General features: G+C 28.7%; 1 protein-coding gene and 1 long non-coding RNA gene across 9 annotated transcripts; one reads left to right on the forward strand and one right to left on the reverse strand.

The window, feature by feature from the left end:
• Positions 1–511: 511 nt before the first annotated feature.
• pyd (zonula occludens-like protein polychaetoid) lies at positions 512–18,959 on the reverse strand. 4 transcript variants are annotated; one of them, XM_089174021.1, is made up of 16 exons: positions 18,464–18,959; positions 10,962–11,131; positions 10,216–10,418; positions 9,663–10,091; positions 9,520–9,586; positions 9,282–9,432; positions 9,016–9,167; positions 8,607–8,901; positions 8,345–8,516; positions 8,033–8,258; positions 7,220–7,394; positions 5,549–5,758; positions 5,125–5,466; positions 4,816–5,057; positions 4,297–4,543; positions 512–4,210 (listed from the first exon to the last, which is right to left on the reverse strand). In XM_089174021.1, exons 1-16 carry the CDS (start codon positions 18,653–18,655, stop codon positions 3,770–3,772), a joined length of 3,714 nt encoding a protein of 1,237 aa, XP_089030147.1. In that variant the 5' UTR covers positions 18,656–18,959; the 3' UTR covers positions 512–3,769. The 4 variants fall into 4 exon arrangements, with proteins under 4 accessions (XP_089030147.1, XP_015178181.1, XP_089030148.1 ...); XM_015322695.2 differs by lacking the exon at positions 18,464–18,959 and adding an exon at positions 12,526–12,663; XM_089174022.1 differs by having other exon boundaries at positions 4,069–4,229; positions 18,464–18,949.
• Positions 12,300–17,335, forward strand: LOC107067308 (uncharacterized). 5 transcript variants are annotated; one of them, XR_016177045.1, is made up of 5 exons: positions 12,300–12,386; positions 12,478–12,628; positions 14,139–16,649; positions 16,779–16,975; positions 17,054–17,335. It is a non-coding gene; the product is annotated as an uncharacterized LOC107067308 (long non-coding RNA). The 5 variants fall into 5 exon arrangements; XR_016177046.1 differs by having other exon boundaries at positions 12,309–12,405; XR_016177047.1 differs by lacking the exon at positions 12,300–12,386 and having other exon boundaries at positions 12,613–12,673.
• Positions 18,960–20,672: the final 1,713 nt, after the last annotated feature.

Below are 20,672 nucleotides of genomic sequence, written 5' to 3' on the forward strand. Positions count from 1 at the left end.
TTTTATTATTATTATTATTTTTTTTTTTTAAATGACATATTACACAATTAAGTAATATAATCTAATCTAAATTAATATATTTGTTTTTTTTTGGTTTTTTTTTTTTTTTTTTTTCATTATTATTAAATATATTCGACGCACATTATTTTAACTTATGCAAAAGAAAAAAAAAAGAAAAAAAAAAACCATATTGTTCTTTTATCTTGTGACGAGAGTAAATGTGTTTATATTATACCATTTATATTTTATTTAATTTGTTTTTAAAATTAATTTCATTTGATCGGTGGAAAGATATTATTCTTATTATTATTTTTTTTTTTTTTTTAAAGAAAATTGTATTATATAATATTATATTGACTAAAAAAAAAAAAAAGAAAAAAAGAAATTCATAATAAACTGACGAAGAAATTTTTTTTTTTTTTTTTTTTTTTTAATATTTAAATATGATTATTAATATGTGTAAAGACAATTTTATTAGTTTGTAAAATTAATTAATTTTTTTCTCTCTCTCTCTCTCTCTCTCTCTTATTGATTTTATTTTCTTTGTTTGATCCCTCTCATTAGTTCAAATTTTATTGTCACCATCTTTGAGTTTGTATTATTTGAAATGATAAATTTGGGGAAAAAAAAAAAGACACTAACTGTACTATCTCTCACACATTGACGATGAATATGTCGAATAATTTTACAAATTTAATTATTATTATTATTATTATTATTATTATTTGTTCAAGCTTTTATTAATCTTCACGTGCTTGGTTTCTTCTTCTTCTTTTTTTTTTCTTGTTTTTTTGTTTCAAATAATAAATCTATCTATCTATCTATATATATATATGAATTTGTATTTTTATACAAAAAAAAAAAAAAAATGAGAGCAGTTAAACGTGATTGATTATTAATATATGTAAGAAATGTCCTTTTTTTTCTTGTTTTTTTTTTTTTTTTGTTTAAATTAATTAAAAATGTGTATAATGGATATAAATATATCAGCTTGAATGTAAAATAAAATATTTAAAATATAATAATAAAAATGACAAATATTAAAATAGAATTTTATCTATGAATTAAAAAAAAAAAAATAAAAAGAAGTGAAGAGTTAAGGGTAGGTGTGTGTGTGTGTAATTGTACTATTTACGTAAATTACAAAAAAAAAAAATTACTGTATAATAATATAATTGAATAATATATACATAAAACGTGAATAAACCATCAGGTAATTCATTATATATTTATTGTTTATCAATTTTCCAAAATTTGTTTGTTTGTCTCTTTTTTAAGGCCGGCGATACATGTAAACGCCTAAATTTTGACCGTATTATTTTCAGAGGCTTATTTAAAATGGAAGGAATAAATGAATCGTTTTGAAACTCAGCATGTTTATTCATTACATATTAAATTATAAGAATCTGATTTTTTTTTTCTTTTTTTTTTTTCAAAATGGCTGCCGTAGTAACTAATCTCCTGAGACTCTCGCGACGAAACGCATCAATCATGGCGATTTTTAGCTTTAGTTACAGCAATCTAAAATTTCAAAAAAAGGGTCGAAGCACGTTCATAAAACATGTATCTTCTAGTTGAACTAAGGAAAAATTAAAAAGTCACAAAATCGTAAATTGACACGACTCAGACAAAAAAGTCTGATTTTTGATCCTTTTTTTTTTAACGGTTTTTGGATCAAAAATGGCAATTTTGGAAAATTTTTCTGGCATTTTTAAAGTTCAACTAGAAGCTAATACTGTAAAGAACATGTGTGCTAAATTTCATAAGAATCGGTTGAAACTTATTTGAGTTAGCTTTACAGCACAGTTTGAAAAAAATTCGTTTCGAGAAAAACGTGTTCAAAGTTTAGCGTTCGAATTTGGCGCCAAGTTGAGGGGGAACACATAAATGAATTTTTAATCGATAAATAATGCGAATTTCATTCGAAAAATTTACAGGCATATTTTTAAGATGGTAAACTAACTATTTATGAAAAAAAAAAAAATTCGATTTTTTTAATCAAATATAAAAAAATAAACTAATACAACATTGTCATAAATCATCAGTTGATTTAATAACTACTTATTATATTATCAGCTGATTCATATCAATTTTTTTTTTTTTATAAATTAATTATATATAATAAATCATTTTAATACTTGTCAGAGAATAATTGATTTTTGTATTTTTGTATTTTTGTTTTCATTGTCTTTTCTTTTCTTTTCATTTTAATTTCATTACTAATTTTAATCATTTTATTTATCTCAATAATAACTTTATAATCAATACAACGATATTTATGCGATCATTATAAAGTATATTATAAAATGATGATCTAATATTTATATAATATAAACATAAATATATATATATATATATATATATAATTATTTTAATTTTATTTGATAAGTTTTGTATATTTTTTTATTTTTTATTTTTAAAGAAAATACTTGAAGAATTCTCTTTGGAAGAAGAATATGATTTTTCATCGTGAATTTTTTAACCAGTTAAGCGTGTTTGACGTCTATATTCGTCATGAGTAAAATTTTGTTACAATTTGATATTTAAATTGTAATTTTGATAACGAAAATTAAATTATATTCGTAAATTTTAATATGTTAAAAATGTTTAGAGATGAATAGAAAAGTCGAGAATAAATTTTTAACTTCACGTTGTTTGTCCGCAATGGACTCCTAAACTATTGAATCAATTTTAATAAAATTTTACACACTGTGTGCAGTTTCATCCAACTTGAAAGATAGGATAGTTTATATCTCAATTTATAATCGCAATATTATTTTATTGCGAATTATTTGTTTATTAATTAATTAGAGTCATGATTATTTCTGTTAGTTCGATAAGATTCTAACAGATGGCGATATAAGGTAATAATTTATATGGTAAAACAACGTTTGTTGGGTCATCTAGTTATGTATAAATATATGTTCGTATTAAGAAACTGTGTGTATACATTATTAACAAAATTGTTCATTTTGTAAAATAAAATCGTCCTTTTTGACTATCCAATATTTTAACAGAGCGCCACTTACTCTCTGTTTGACGACTATACCCGTCATCGCTTGATTATCGCAACACACACCAGAGCGCGCTCTCTGCGGCTCTTCAGATCATCGCCACACTTAACTGGTTAACATTCAAAATAAATAAACATATAAAACTTGTTTAAGCGAAGTCATACAATGGAATCATTTGTCACTCAATGTGTTTTACTTTTAATTATATATATCACATGTCATAGGGTTTTTTTTTGTCATATATAATTAATTAATCATTTAAATGCAATAACAATCAATGCAATGTCATCCATCATCATGATCATCATCATCATCATTAGAAATAATCAATTATTGCGTAGAATAGATTATTATAAGTAATAATAATAATAATAAAAATACAAATATAGATTTGAAATAAATCTATCAATCAAAGCGGAAAGAGGATTATCTCGCACCATACCTTAATTAATTATTACATGTATTATATATATATATATAAAAACCAATTGTATAAAATACATTGCTAACTATTTCTTCGCCAATCTTTTATTATACAGAGGTAGTTTTTAAGGCAGATGTGTGGTGATTGTTTCTATTTTGTTTACTTAATTTTCACTACATTTATATATCATTGCGTGATTAATTGTAATTATAATAATAATAATATTAATAATATTATCATTTATCTATAACATTTATTTATACTTAATATATCTATAGATTAATAAAAACCATTAGAATTTAATTACGAATATAATAATAACATCGTAAATTTACCTAATATTATAATGATGTACAGGTTTACGATAAAGTTCAAAGGCACTACCTCTTTGTTCCCTGCTTCCAGCTAAATCTAAACCATTAGGTTCTCTATTATTATGATTCGAACCACCAGAAGCAGCATAAGTTTGGTTTCCACTTCCATGATTGTTACTATTATGATTGAAACCATTATGACTGACAACGTTGTTTCGATTATGAGTTGAACTGAGATTGATTTGACCAGCACTGTTAGAATGAGAATGAGAAGTCACAGGAGGACTAGAGTGAGGATGAGTATGACTCAAACTATGACTATGTATAGGTGGTGTTATGTGGCTGTGATTATGATGCGTATTAACCGGTTGATTATTCTCATTATGACGTGTGGGTGGTGGAATATTATAATAATACTGACTGTTGTTGCGTCTAACGTTGCTATTATTATTTTCTACCTAAAATGGAAGTTGAAAACTATGACATTTTTCTTATCACCTATCAATAATAATAATAATAATGATAATAATATTGTTATACTTACTCCATTATGTACGTGCGAAGTTGCAATAGAATAACTTTTGGTATGCTGATAACTCGCAGAACTGTTACTACCACCACCATTGTTACCAGCATTTCCATTATTATTGTTACTTCCATTATTTTCATCTCCTACTAAAGTTGTTGTTTGCGGTGGCCTGTAATTCTTAGGCTTTGGCGGTGGTACTGGTTTGTATGATCCACCCGGTTTGTTTTGTGGAATTGTTATTGGTTTGTAGTCTGTCGTCCTGCTATAAATATACAAAGCAACACATTTCTAGCTTACTTGGGGGTGCAGGAAAATAACTAATAGGAAAATTAGGTTATCATGTAGGTATTTCTAATTTAAACTAATGTATCTCTACTTGATATATATATTCTACAAGCTCTTCTTAATGGACGAGGTGCTCGTGCCATCACCCTATAGGAAGACAATGCTTATTTATGACATGAATTTTCCTATTATAATTCCATACAAAGATATTGTATTTGTTTTTAAATTATAAACACATGATTCACTTACCTATATTTGGCATAATCTGTTCTGGTAGGTTGAGAATCTTGAGTAGGAATAGGTTGAGCTGTAGATCTTGTAAATCTGTACGGATCATGAGCTCTAGCCGACATACCACTACTTTTTAAATCATCAGGTACATTTGGGCCTAAACGATTCGTCGATGTGTTCAGATTCACACCAGCATAACTTGGATTACCATTAGTGTTGTTATTATACGAGTCATATGAAGACATACTATCGTAACTTCCCTGTAAAAGTTCAAAATGATTTTTAAAAATGTTCATTTATATTATCCATAGAATTTTCAAAACTTACCGTTTTTGTTTGTGTCCTTTCAAGGGACGATGTAGCATTGACTTTGTGAGGTGACGCGTTAATATAATTAGCAACATCCAAAACGGAATCAGCTTTGCTGATGAGTCTTTCTTGAGTAGAGCGTACAGTTCCTCTAGTTGTTTGATTAGTTGGTTTAATATTTCTATCAATTCTTGGTGGTAAATCTGGTGGACTGTGATGAGGTGATCTAGGTTCAAACGATGTTCCAAGATATTCCGGGGAACCAGATTGATTACTTGTTTGTCCTGATAATGAAAAACCATATTTGCTGTCTCCAACACCACCTTGTTGAGATCTTCTTTTATGTTGTTCGAAAGATTGCTAAATAAACAAATGTTGTCTTGGTTATTATTCTATGTGTTCATAATTATATTCTTTATTATTAACAACAATTGAAACTTACTTGATAATTTGTAGAATATGGAGGTGGTGCTGTTGTATCGTCTTGCGTAGCAATACTTGGATCTGAACTACTCTTCAAGCGTATAGGTGGACCCAATGTTCCAGGAAGAGCAGGTGCAGGGCTTAATTCCAGATCACTCTCCGGAGAGGAAGCGTAGGAGAGGCGAGATGTCATCGGGAATAGGAAGTCATCCGAGAGGGCTTCTTCCGGCTACGATCATATGACACAAAGGACAAAACATTACATGAACAATTACATTACACATTTAGGTGTATTTATAATAACTAATTTAATATAAGGTAACATCACAACGATTACGATAGATATATAAACATAGAATAATATAATAATATAGTTGCATAAGTATATTATTTTTTTAATAGTGCATTTATAGGTTAGTATTATAATGATGACGTATATCTATCAATATTTTTTAAACTTGTGATATTTAATTTTTGTGCAGCATAATTTAATATTTAATATAACAAAAGATTATATATAATATTTCAATATAATTTTAATGTTGTTGTTCATAGTAAACAAAAAATAATACATGCATACAAGGTATTATGATTCATTTGTATGCATGTAATATAATTTGTAATATAATAATGAAAAAAGTATTATGCAATTGTTTTAAGATCTTATAGATCTACTAATTGATGAGTATATTAATTCACAATAAATTTTTGGGCATTTTACATTAAATTCAAATATATATATATATATATTTATTTATTCAATGATAATTTTAATGAGCGCATGCTTGTTAAGATTTGTGGCAATCATTAATGGCACACAAAGTTGACACAATATTTATTTAACAATTAAAAACATACGTTTTCAACGAAAAACTTAAGACAAAAACAAAGTTTAGAATATTAAAAGTTAATTGATATGTTATAATATCTAATGGGAATGTTAATGGGATTTTTATATGTAGCCGAAAAATTGCTCACGGATGACATCTGATGTATGGGGTAAGGATGTGAATGATGAATTATGTTCTATTGCAGAGATATAAGAATAGGGTGATAAAAAGGAAGTATTATTTTTATTTTGATCGATGTATACTTCATCTTCAAAAAATGATGCTAAAGGAGATTGTGGGATATTATGCGAAGGATAAGGTGAGAGGTATAGATCTGAATTCGTAAATCGGCTACATATTGGCTACAATCAACAGACTCATATTATTTAAACGCAGATCTGTTTTTTTTTTTTTTTATCAACAAATCTTTCAATCAATTTCATAAATAATGCCCATTTTTTCTTTTTTTTTTTTCATAAAATTTGTCAATGTCAGTTTTAATTCTGTTAGGTTGACCAGAAAGTAATGTCACTTGTTAATCTCAACATTCAAACAAAAGTTTTTATTATTAATCAATAATTAAATTAATTAATCACAAAGGTTATTAACAACCTTTTTTTTACTATCTGGTATACAAATTTTTAATATCAATCGATTTTTTGATTTAAAATATTAGAAATAATTTGACATGCGTAGTAACGACATTACTTTTCAACCCCCCACCCCCAGCCCTGATACTTTATAGATATAGCTGATATTTTCAAAATGATTATTAACAAAATATATTTAAATATCTGACAGTAACAAATATGAATATCTTGATTACAAGCAAGAATGTAATTAATAATATTAAATAATACCTTTGTTTGACTCATCCATAAAGATCCCTGTTGTTGACGATCTATTAATTCTCTTAATTTACGATACCATGCTTCAGGAGTTGTTAATGTTATAACAGCGCTAAATATGTGTCCCCAAATTTTATCCAATTTCTGACATTGTTCTAAAAGCTTTTTGCTACTTTTGTGCGCTGATCTGAAAATATTCAAATAACAACATAATTTATAGAAACATATATATATATATATATCTTATCTTATCGTAATATATATAAATTACGTGTCACGTTGTTTGTCCGCAATGGACTCTTAAACTACTGAACCGATTTTAATCAAATTTTGCACACTGTATGCAGTTACATCCAACTTGAAAGATAGGATACTTTACATCTCAATTTATAATAGCAATATTATTTGTTTATTAACAAAGAGTCATGATTATCTCTGTTAATTCGATTTCGGCCAAATTAGGGAAACATTTTACACATGTACTTTAAAATCATTTATAAACAAACAAACGTATATACAAATAATCAAATTTCAACAATTTACTTATTATATACTCAAGATGCATCCTAGGTGTTTATAAGGACATGTATGACAATAATATGTTGCTTCTCGCCTACCTTCACGTGTATTATGATCAGAGCAAACCTTATACAGTCCCTTTTCGGCCCTTTAAGTATTATCTTTAAGTATATCTTATCACAAATCGTAAAAAAGCAGATAGAGTAACAAAAGACTTGAAATCAGCCGGCGGGTGCCGTATCGGCGCCTCTCGAGTTGCCATTTAAATCTACCAGGTGCAAAGGGTTAATTAGTTGAAAAACTTACTTGGGAACACCCGCTCGCATTTCTTTGATGACTTGTTTAGTTTCAGCTTTTAAAAATATCACAATGGGATAAAACTGAGCATAATTAAGTCGATCAACAGCATTAGGTGTAATATCCAATAGAGCGTGTTTTCCTCTATCCATGACTTCTCTAATGGCACTCAAACGTATAATACCAGACGATTTAGTATTTTTACTACCACTTTCTTCCATTTGACTTTCCATTTCTACAAAATAACAACCGCATCTCTCAGGTCATAATGATGTATGATATGTATTATGAAAATTTAACGACTCACTTCGATTTACTCACGTGGGGAGGTAAATTTGTCGGGAAAATCCTTGAGTAATTTTTCCCTACCGAGATCAGCAACTGGACCGAACAGTACAACAGGTCTAACGAATCCTGGATGTCGAAGTATCACACGTTCATAAGCTGGAAATTTACTGACGCTGTCAGAAAATACCACGTCGTCCCAATGATCCTAAATAAATAATAATAATTATTATTATTTAAAAGAAAACTATTAAACGTGTATTCTATTAAGAAGATAACAATGTTCTTCTTATCTTACCCTTCCCAAAGATTTAGAACGTCTGTGACTACTTCTTCTTCTTCGAAAAAAGCTACCTCTACTCTCGCTAGCACTCAATTCCTTCTTCGTGGCATTGAATTGTGCAGTTGCAAGTTCCTCGGCACGTGCTTTGTTTGGAATAATACCTTTCTGTACTTCTTGATTGTTTCTTCCAATTCTAAATACTTGCCAAGAACCTACAACTCCATTATGAAGTGTGTCTATCACGTGAAAGACATCACCGCTACGAAAACTCATCTCTCCTTTCTCAGGTTGTTCGTAATGAAAATGTGTCCTGATCAAAATATTCACACACAAATAATTTTTATATTACATTAAATACTTTCTTTTTCTACTAATGTTTAAATTAAGAAATATTTATAAAGAAATTTTTGTTAAGTAAACTTACTTTATATGAAACGAATCACCTCTGCCAGATGCAACAATTTGATCATATTCCTGACGTCGATGTTGTACTATCAAATCAATTTGTTCTTGAAGACTAAGAAGAAACAATACAGCTTCTTCTCTGGTTACACCTTTCATATCCATGTCATTTACCTATTTAATCATTCCAACAAAATATCAGTATGAAATGGTATTCACTTTTTTTTTTTTTAAATTACATTTGTCCCAAGTCCCAGATTAATGGGAGGGTTCGAGGACAAAGCTTACTTTTAAAATTTTATCTCCCGGTTGAAGGCCTTGAAGAGATGCTGGACTTCCAGTTTGAACTGCTGTTACAAAAACGCCAGTTTCATTTCCTCCACATAATCGTACACCTACTGAACCTTCTTTTTGGAATGTAATGAATCGAGGATCCGGCCTAGAAATCGAATTTTTATTAATAATTATTTCTTTAATTAGATACTAACAAATCCTAACATGATTTTTATATGAAGGTAGCACTTACATTGGTTGTTTCGTTCTATGTGTGATAGAATCTTCATCGTACATTTGTCTTCGCGAACTATAATAATCTATAAATTAAAGATTAATATTATAAAATTACCAAAATACACAAAGATTTAAGTAAAAGTCAAAACAGAAGTTTACCTTCAGGCCTTGGAGGAGGTGGCCTAGGTGGATCAACCGTTGGTGTTGCTGGTAAATCTAATTGACTCAAAGAAACATCCATTAAAGGACCTCTGGAACGTCCTCTTGGTACCAAATTACTTTTATCTTCCAACGGTTGTCTGGTTGGTGGTGGAACGTATAAATTTTGGCTGCTATAACTAGCACCAGATAAATACTCTCCGCTATCGGTTTTAACTTGTTGTTGGACATGACAACAAGAAGAATCTCTTGTAATAACGATGGACAATCGGTCTTTGCATTGATCCATTAATTTTCTTGCTTCCTTTAAACTCATATTATCAGCTGCAATACCACTTATTCTTGTTAAAATATCACCAGGTTTAACACCGGTGTTTTCTCTAGTAACTTCCTTCACGTACAATCGACAACCCAATACAATACCAAAATCTACAAAATTGAAAAGAAATTTTGTATTAGATGATAATCATTATGAATGATCATCCTCGTTAACTGTGACAAGGGTTTACAAAGAAACTTTGAGTTGTTCAATTTTCTACAACCCTATTCTTACCATCTTTTTTATTATTTCTCGTGAGAGTAAGCCGATGAGTTTGAGGAGCAGAATTGCCTTGGCAAGTTGATGAGTTCGACGAAGCTCTTCGTTTAACGACCAATAAAACGGTCGATCCAGAGTCCCGAAGAACTCGGACAGCTGCTCCATAATCAGCACCTTCTAATGATACTCCGTTAGCGGAAATGATGCGATCGTTTACCCTAAAAACACACAATCCACTTGTATATATTTATCATTCGTAACGCAACACACAACATCGTTGATTCTTTTTATGGAAACTCGATCCTCCATAAAACGAGATAACATACATTCTATCGTAACAATTTCTAAACTCAAACCGTCTAGTGCAATACTCTGCACTTTCTATTTTCAACGTGTTCACGTTCGATAATTTAATTAGTATTTAAATGCATCTATTATGGTCAAAAAAACACACATCGATCTTTTAAATGTTTCAAATTTCGCGCCAAAATTTAAACATTAATTTGGCGCGTTATTGAACAAACTGGCGTAGAATTTAAACGGTTTATAGAATGATGAAGAGAAAGAAGACATTAAATAGAGTCTGTAGAAACGTTTTCTTTCTCTTCTTTTTTTTTGTTATACTTTTTTTCGTTCAAGATGAAAGAGCTTGAACAGATTGCCTCAGGCTAGACTGTGAACAACCGTTTTTGTAAGTCTTATTATTCTTCTTTTCCTTCTTCTTCTTCTTCTTCTTCTTCTCAAGAAGAAATATTACTCACTGCAACTTTCCTTCCGCAGGTCCGGCCTTCAAAACGTCGGAGATTGCAATAGCTGGGTCACCATTGGTAAAATGTGGATTATCACGACCACCAGATACGGCAATACCAAAACCATATCCAGGAACCCTGGTAACGGTCACTTGATGAATTTCCCATCCTCTATCACCACTCTAAAATAAAGAACAACAAAAAAAAATATTAAATTATAAACATTTCAAATATCGCGCGAAAATCTGAAAATTTATTTGGCGCGTTATTCGACAAGATGGCGTTCAAATTTAAATCGAACTATTTGCGACGGTATTAAATTTACTTGATATCTATCGTTTGATAAACGTGAGGTTCTTTTTTTTTTTTTTAATAAGTAATATAAGAAATTAAACGTTGTTGAAATTTAATAATGTACAGGATACTTTAAGCAGGAATAAAGCGTAAAATTAGTGCATGTAAGTTTCTTGAATATCTTTGAAAATGTTCTAGTAATACAGTGTAATTTACGAAGCGTTAAAATGAGGAATATAATGAGGGACTTTCTTCGAAGAAAGATTCAAGCGTATCGTCTGACATAGGGATGAGGGAATTTATATACTTCAAAAGGGAGTATATATAATACTTTTCTTAGAATTCAATAGAACGTTGACAGTATTCAGTACAGACCGTGTCCTAGTTGGATGTGTTTTTTCTTTTCTATTTTCTTTTACTTCTAATCGGTACACATCGGTATGCTAATGGTTAAATAATTCCTTAAAAAGTTTCACGTAGCGAAATAGCGCTGGTAGTAAAAACATGCAAGTAAATAGAGTTGGTGGTGTGTACACATAGTTTTAAAAGTACATAGATCGAATAAGTCTTTCTCTTTCTAAATTGCAAGCACGAAGGTTTTCTCCTACGCGGAGTATTTACGACACGATTCTCTTCTGGAATGCAAAATGATTTAAGTTATATCGAAAGGAATTTAAACGTGCATATATATTTACATATTTATTTATATATATATGGTCATAGTTTTTTTCTTTTTCTTTTAGTTATGCAATTATTAAAATTACAAAGAACCTTATTTTCTTTTTTTTTATTCTAGAAAATAAATTATTTATTTTGTCAGTAAAAATATTTTCTCTTTTGAAAACAATTTCTATACTAATTAATTTTTGGTTAATTATAAATTGATACGAAAGAACATATTTTAATTTTAAATGAATCATTTAAATATACGTTCACATTGTAAACGAGTTAACTTGTTTAAAATTACCGCGTAAAAATAATACGCTAACGAGTTGCATCCCCTCTCCCCGTCTCCCGCCGCCCTCCCCCCGCCGCCGCCCTCCTTTGTTTCGCTTTTAAAGTCGTAAACAATGGAGTTTGGTCTCACGACGATCTTTTGTATTCCACCCTAGGCCCTTTTTTAGACTTTATTCTTATCTAATTGTAAGATCAATTTACGATCGTACGTATTATTTTTAATGGGAATATAAAAAAACAAAACAAATATATATTTTCTTGTGAAATTTTCAAATAGAAAATACGATATATCAATTTCGATAAATATTCGATTAAATCGAACTACCTGACTGTCCAATCCGGTTGAAGAATTATGAAGGGTTTGTGGATGATTGGATGTTGAGGAATTCAATGGTGATCCTGAATTTCCGACGTGACAATTCCCATTGGTACCACTTCCAATACTACTATCGTTTCTATCCATCTTTCGTTGTGTATGTGTGTGTGTGTTTATATTTAATTAATAAAATTTAAATCGCGATATAACAACAATGACGATAATGGTTATGTTGATGATGACAACGTCAAGACGTTCTTACGAATGATCCAAGAAACATGATTAACCTCTAAACCCACTATCTAATTAATTATTCTTCTTCCTCCTCCACACAACACTCACACACTTGTAAACAATACTAACACAATATTTTATTCACCCACACAAACAATGTATTTCTTAATACTTTTTTGATTTGTTTTAAACGAATATCTTTGTCGTGCATCAAATGAAAACAAAACACAAACAAATGGCACTTATTGGAAATATTTAAAATTCCCGGACATTTTTATCATACGCAATTATCGAAATCGAAATATATATTGATCGAATCGATTAATTCTTATGACGAGATATTCACACACGATTGTCAAATATTTACGTTGTTACAAATGAACGATTTATTATTATTATTTTCATCAAGAAAATATTAAAATTTCTCGAATGATGAAATATGCAATACTTTCAAGGACACTGAGATTCACGTTTATTCTTATTCTTCAGCAGGCTGCTAATTGATCCTGTTTTCTCTCCGGCTACTGAATATATATATATATACACATACACACGTACGTATGTGCACACAATTCATAAATATTTTACTTTTTTTTTACTTCTTCTTTGTTTTTATTTCTTCAAAAGAGAATAAAAAAAAAAAAATGGCAGAAATATACTTTCAGTTTCGTGCTTAACACGCAATAAATGCATTTGCTTTGCTTCGATAATAAATCACGTTAACTATGTCTAATTTCTCAAGATATTTGTTTGTTCAGAATTCCCGCGTTGAATTTTTTCGATCAGATTAAACAATGCGCAGAAACGTGCGCAGTGAGTATTTCCGATTTTCGTTTATTTCTTCAATCAAGTAATAAAAATACTCTTCTTTATAAATTTCTTGAATGTTTTTTTTTTCTTTTTTTTTTTTTTTCAAGAGAACAATTAAAAAAAAAATATCAAGGTAAATTTCTTCTAATCAGTCTTCGAATTCTCTGAAATTATTTAATAAACAAAAATACGATCATCTCAAAAAGAATAATAATCATCACAGTTCATTGATCCACCTCCCCTTTTAATGCACTTCCTTTCAATTCGTTCTTTTTTTTTTTTTTTTATCTTCTTCTCTTATTTATTTTTCTCACACACACACACACACACACAGGACACACATACATATAGTAGTAGACACACGCACACACACTATCTCTTTCTCACTTTTTTCTTTCTTTATAAAAAAAAAAAAAGAAGTTTCCTATCTCTTAGTTTCTCCAACACTAACACTAATTCGTTTCACTTTCAACATCTTAATGAGCTATCTTCATTCGATTTATAATCTCTTCTTTTCTTTTTAATTACTTTTCAATGATGATTTGAATGAACGAAAAATAAATTGTAAAATATTACAGATTTATTTAAAGTATGGTCTTCGTCGAAAGTTCGATGTATTAATGTCGTTCTTGCCGAAGGAAACGTTGAAAAGATCAGTATCTCTTCTTCCACGCTTCATCTCCAAATGAAGAAAGAAAGAGAGAGAGAGAGAGATAGAAAACTGAAGGAATGAACGATCCCGAAAGAGATAGAAAGATAAGTATTCGACCACTGTCACGAAAAATCACAAATGAGTATCCTTCTTCTTCTTTTTTATACTTTCTTCTTTAATTTTTAGTTTATAATCAAGTATATATATATATATCACTGGGATAAACAACACACTTTCTTCTTTATCAGTAAGGAGTTTTTAACAATAAAAAGAAATGGAGTAAGAATAAGAAAAAGAAGAAACAACTGAGGAATAAGAATAAGAATAAAATAACTGAGAAATGAGAATAAAAAGAATAAGGAAGGTAAAGGACGTTCTTTCGTTATAAGGAATCCTGGTTATACAAGCCGTGTCTTGTTTCTTCTATCGAAGTGGTAGACTGGTCCGTAGCAGGTCGGTTGAAGAAGGACGAGGTCTCTCCAAGTGTAGGCAAAGAATACACTTACACACAATATAACACTGTGTATGTGTATCTGTATAATACTCTTCAAAGAGAAGAGAAGAGAAGAGAAGAAAAGAGAAGGCAAGAAAGAAAGAGAGAGAGAGAGAAACGAGAAAGTACGATATGCGGGATATGCCAGAAAAGAAGAGAAAATAAGAGAGAAGAGAAAAGAGAGGGGGGTCAGAGTGAGAGAGAATAACACCGGTTTTGCTTGATTCTACTTGTCCGTAGTTGGCAAGACTGCAACTAGGGGTCACCACTATAGGAATGGCTTTCTTCATCCTCCTCCTCCTCCTCCTCATCGTCTTATTCTATACGTATTCATGTATTTTATATATTTATGTATGAAAGATAGTGTCTCTCTTACATACACCAACTTAAAATCAGAAACGTTAACTCTCTGTGAATATGACACACCTTACACCACCAGCTGGAATTCTCTTCTCCGATGTCGCACTTAGGTGTGTCTCCCTTCCGTATCTCTATCTTCCTCTATTCTTCTTCTTCTTCTTCTTCTTCTTCTTCTTCTTCTTCTTTATTCTTTTATTCTTTTTTTTCCATAAATATATATATATATATGTATCTACTCTTTTCTACTTTAATATCCTTTTTTTTTTTTCTAATATTTTGTATCACTTAAAATTTCTTCATTTTGGGTAACATTTACCCACGTGTATCTTCAAATAATTCCTAAATGAATTTTAGAATTTTTTCTTATTCGTATTTATAAATCATTTTTTGTAGTTATTTTATTCATTATTGAGTAATAGTCATTTGGAAAGAGAAACTTTTTGATATATATATATAGAAAAAAATGTTATTTCTTGTATATATCAGATACTTCTATTCTACCTGTTGTGTTTCCCGTTCACAGAGAAATATCTGAACATATTATATACCTTGTGAAGGAAATTCGTTTGGAATAGGTTTCTTGGGACACGGCATGGAATGCATACGCGCCGATCCTTCCAAAGTGATGATTCACGCGGTTCTCTCTCTCTCTCTCTCACTTTTTCTTTTTCTCTTTCTCTCTCTCTCTCTCTCTCTCTCTTTTTAGAGTGTGGTAGAAAGGGAGAATGGGGAAACTACAAGAGTGGGCCGTTTAAATCACGTTGTCCGTAACTAAACTGGAATTCTCTTGCAAGTTTTACGCACTTCTGCAGTATATATATATATATATGTGTATGTATATATATATATATATATATATATATATATATATATATATATATATATATATGTATAAATATTCTAGCTAAAAAAGATAATGAAAAGTAAATGATAATTAAATATTGAATATTTAAACATTCAAATATTTCTTTTGAATAATTCAGCTAAACGTTGAAATGTTTCAAGACCAAAAAGAGATAAGTTCAATTTTTCTTAGTATGTACACATATATATATATATATATATGTGTGTGTGTGTGTGTGTGTGTGAATACATTTTACAATGAACTATTCGAACCTTCCTTCCGCAGGTAGAGGAATTCTTATTGTGAACCATTCACAGGTAGACGAATTTATCACAGCAGGTAGTAATTCCTCTCCTGTCGCAGGTAAAATGATCTAAGGTAACACGAGAAGCCCCCTTGCTTGGAAGATTCTCCTTTTTCAATATACTTCTCCCTTTTTTTTTGGTCTATATCATACTATTCTTTTGTTATTCTAATCTTTTATCTATTACTATGCACCTAACACAAAGTCTAATAATTAACCCAAAACCATTTGTTTGTATCTTAAATTGTAACTAAAAGAAAAAAAAAACAATTCAACACTTTTACTCTTAAATAACCTTTAAATGAATAGGGTCAAGATTTAACGAAATTTATTTAACTAAATTCTGGGGGTAGCTGACAAAAACAAACCACTTTCCAAATTTGAACAATTAAAATGGACAGAAAAATGGATGTTTGTCAAACCTAACCTAACCTAGGTAAATATAATATATTTTCAGGTATAGATAGTCTTTCTATGAATTTGAAATATCTTCCTTACTTCCTTACTTCTTTATCTTAAATCTTTCTAACCTTACATTTTTCTAATGCTGCAGTTTTATTTACAGACTATGAAATAGCTTTGTTTATGAGAAACGTGGATAGTCTAGCGGCTAGTTGAAGAACTAACTAATATTTTGAAGTGTGTGTGTGTGTGTGAGAGAGATAATATGAGTCTACACATACAAACACACACATCTGCAACACTTAGTTATCAGGAGTGGGGATTACGAAGCACCGCATAAAGAGGAGACCACGAAAATAAGTAACACATGCATAATGTCTTCTATCTCATTCTCTCACAGGCTCAATCCTATATGTTTGTCTCTTTTTCTCTTTTTAGTATCATCATCGTTTCATCGTTTCGTTGTCAAAATTTGAATAATTATTAGAAGAGGCCAGACAAATGAAAACTTACTATAGTTTCCTATATACAATCATAATAAGTAACTTCCGGTATCTACCAGATTAAACACTGAACGTCCTTGAGAGGCCAAATACCTGTTGTGTTGCAACTTTGCAGATCGATATCTCGCATTTAACTTTCGTAAGAATATAAATGGTCAAGTGGGCGATTGTTTTTGTAACAATTCAAAACAATTATAAAAGAAATTTGCATATCAAATCGATGAATTATAAATTATTTATTTTGCGTTGATTATTTGTTGGTAAAAATGTAAACTTAATTTTTGTTTTTTTTAATAACATAAATTACACATAGAAAATGTTTGTAGATTAGGTGTGAAATTTTTGTTGAAAAATAATTCGTGTGTAATAAATTAGTTAGAAGTGACATAAATTGGCACTATTCTTTTTATTTCTTCTACGTTGTCATAAGAATGCGGATGTATTATTATGGTAAAGCCTTAATCAGCTTATCTCGCAAGGTATACTAACTAGAGTATTAGAAAAGAAACCTTTTATTTATGAGTAAAGTTAGGTTATAAAACAAATGTTTAATTATAAAAGTATTATTTGAATATTTTCATATTTTCACTTTTTTTAAATATCAATATAAATATAAATATATAAATTAATATAAAATTAATATTTTTAATATTAAATTATAAATTAATAATATTTATAATTTTTAACTTTAATATTTTTATTTTAATATTTTCAAAATATTAATGAAATAAAATCCAATTTTAGTTCCATAATTTAATCTTAAATAATAAAAAAAATTTGCAATTTAATTTCTATCATTTTCTGATCATTCGTAGGAATGAAAATAACAAGAAAATGTTTCTATTAACACATTGTTTTTTCTATTAATCTTTTGAAAAATGTATCAGTGAACTTTATCTTACGAGTATTTAAAAGAACAGCAATATTTACCATCAAGATTGGCAAATATAATTTTCCCTCATTACTGCAATCATTTCTTAAAGTAAAACTGAGGAAGAATTTCTTATAATGCGTCTAATTAACTTGCATTCAATTAAATTACGAGCTTCCTCATATGTACATCCAATTAAGTGTTATCTTACATACAAAATCAACGTCAACAATATGTAAGAAAGTAAATCAAATAAAAAAAAAAAAAAAAAAAAACAATGAAAATTAATCGATCGTTTATATCACACAAATTCATTAATTGAATAACAATCAAGTTGTATAAAAAAAGATTAAACATTTTGATAATTATACTTTGATTCATAATCTTTCTAATTTTATTTGTAAATTGTTCATTTTATTAACAAGAAGAAGAAGAAGAAGAAGAAGAAGAAGAAGAAGAAGAAGAAAAACGTACCGTGCGTTTTCGTCTGATTCGTTTTGATGTTTTTTTATTATCACCAAATAAAAAATCATCCTTAGGAAGATGTTGTAATCCAGAATAATGTTTTCCAACAACAGTTTTCTTCTTAGTCGTCATTTTTCTCATTCTTTTCGATACCTCGTGTTTTCTTCGATTGTTTTGAAAAAATTTGTCAAATATTTTCATCACTCGTGTTATTTATTATATTATTATTATTAACTATAACAATATATTATTTATTGATTGTTCATAAAGGAACACTGTGATGTATAACAGCACTGATCTTCGTTGAAATATGTTAGTCATGGCGTTGGTAGCCAAGTTGGATTACCATACGTGTTTAGGGGGCGGTTTCGATCATGGCTTATCGCACGTTGTCTGCTGTTGTTTATATCAGATTAGCCCGTTTACTGAATCTTCTATGTAATTCCTAGTTCCATTCGTATAACGTATATTCAATTAATCAATTTTACACGAAGCCATATTGTAAATATGTTTGAAACTAAAAATATATAAATTGTAAATATATTTATTTATATATATATATACGTGTACAATTATATTTTATACAATGTGTAAATTAAATTAATTTTTGATATAAGATCAAACAAAAATTCGAATTAATGAATGACTAAAAAAAAAAAAAAAGAAAAGAAACCAAAATGAATGTTAATTCAAATGAACACTTCAATGTATATTCAATCATTAATCATTTTGTATTTTTACTAAAATTTATATATTGTTATAAATTAACAATTATATTAACAAATAAATTGTTAATATCTTCATAAAGATTATTTTAAACTATCTTATCTTTTAAGAATTGTTTTAAGAGTTCAAAGATCAAATGATATTTACATTCAATGAAACTTGAACTTTACTACTAAACATTGATGTTTAATAGTACTAATTTCATTAGAAAATACTAATGTAATTAGAAAATGAAGAATAAAAAAAAGAAAGAAAGAAAAAAAAAGAAAAGAAGAATAAAATTGAAGGAATATGATTTGAGTGTAAACAACACGACGAGACTAACACCAAACAGAGGATTGTAGTTCGAGGTAGCACGAGAAAATACTAAAATCGAAGACGTTAATATGTATTAGAAGCCTTAAATGAATGCTTATGTATATAATAGTTCATGAATGATGTTCCTATACCCTCATTCTTTAATTATTTCTTTATTCTTCTTTTCATTCTTGTTTATTTCTTTCTATATTCACACGTGTATCTAAAAAATCAATATATATATATACATATATATGGGACATTCCACGTAAAATCGGCCACTTTTGACTTCGACTCCTTTCAATTTGGCTGAAAGTTTTTTTTTTATCCTATTCTACCCTGTGAAAAATAATTTTCAGAATTTTTTGCAAATTTTTTTATCAAATCCCCCCAAAATTATTAATTTTTGAAAAATGGCTCTTTTTTTTGTAAATGACTATAATTTTTTCAAAATTCAACCTACTGGGACGTTTTATTTTTTTTTTTAAATTTTTGTTTTTAAATGTACTTTTCAGAAAAAAAAATACAAAATAATTTGAAAATTATAAAATTGATGAAATTTTCGCATTTGTTTGAGAAAAGTCGTTATTTTTTCGAAGTTCGCCATTTTTCATTTTTTTTTCTTATTTTCTAAAAAAAAACTTCGACCAATTCGATTAAACAATTTTACAATATTATATATTTAATTTATGGTCTCAAAAAACGAAGTTTTTCAAAAAAAAAAGAAAACATTTAAAATTTTGAAAATTGAAAAATTTTTTTTCAATCAAATAAAAAAAATAAAATATCAACTCGGCCCACTCTGGGATTGGCGGGGATAATCGCAGAATAAGTCGAAGTTTTTTTTTGAGAAAATAAAACAAAAAAAAATGAAAAATGGCGAACTTCGAGAAAATAACGACTTTTCTCAAACAAATGCGAAAATTTTATGAATTAATATATAATTTTCAAATTATTTTGTATTTTTTTTCTGAAAAGTACATTTAAAAACAAAAATGTCAAAAAAAAAAAAAACGTCCCAGTAGGCTGAATTTTGAAAAAGTTATAGTCATTTACAAAAAAAGAGCCATTTTTTCAAAAATTAATAATTTTTGGGGGGTTTGGTAAAAAAATTTGCAAAAAATTCTGAAAATTGTTTTTCACAGGGTAGAATAGGATAAAAAAAAAATTTCCAGCCAAATCGAAAGGGGTCGGG

The sequence above is a fragment of the Polistes dominula genome, unplaced genomic scaffold (genome assembly GCF_049000335.1).
Source record: "Polistes dominula isolate Pdom_NZ unplaced genomic scaffold, Pdom_raw_medaka contig_75, whole genome shotgun sequence".
Taxonomy (NCBI): Eukaryota; Metazoa; Arthropoda; class Insecta; order Hymenoptera; family Vespidae; genus Polistes; species Polistes dominula.

Coding starts and splice junctions, on each gene's coding strand:
- pyd (XM_089174021.1), bottom strand. CDS start 18,655: ATGAAAATATTTGACAAATTTTTTCAAAACAATCGAAGAAAACACGAG. Junction 9,433..9,519: donor CATAGAACGAAACAACCAAT/GTAAGTGCTACC, acceptor TTCGATTTCTAG/GCCGGATCCTCGATTCATTA. Junction 5,058..5,124: donor AAAGGACACAAACAAAAACG/GTAAGTTTTGAA, acceptor GAACTTTTACAG/GGAAGTTACGATAGTATGTC.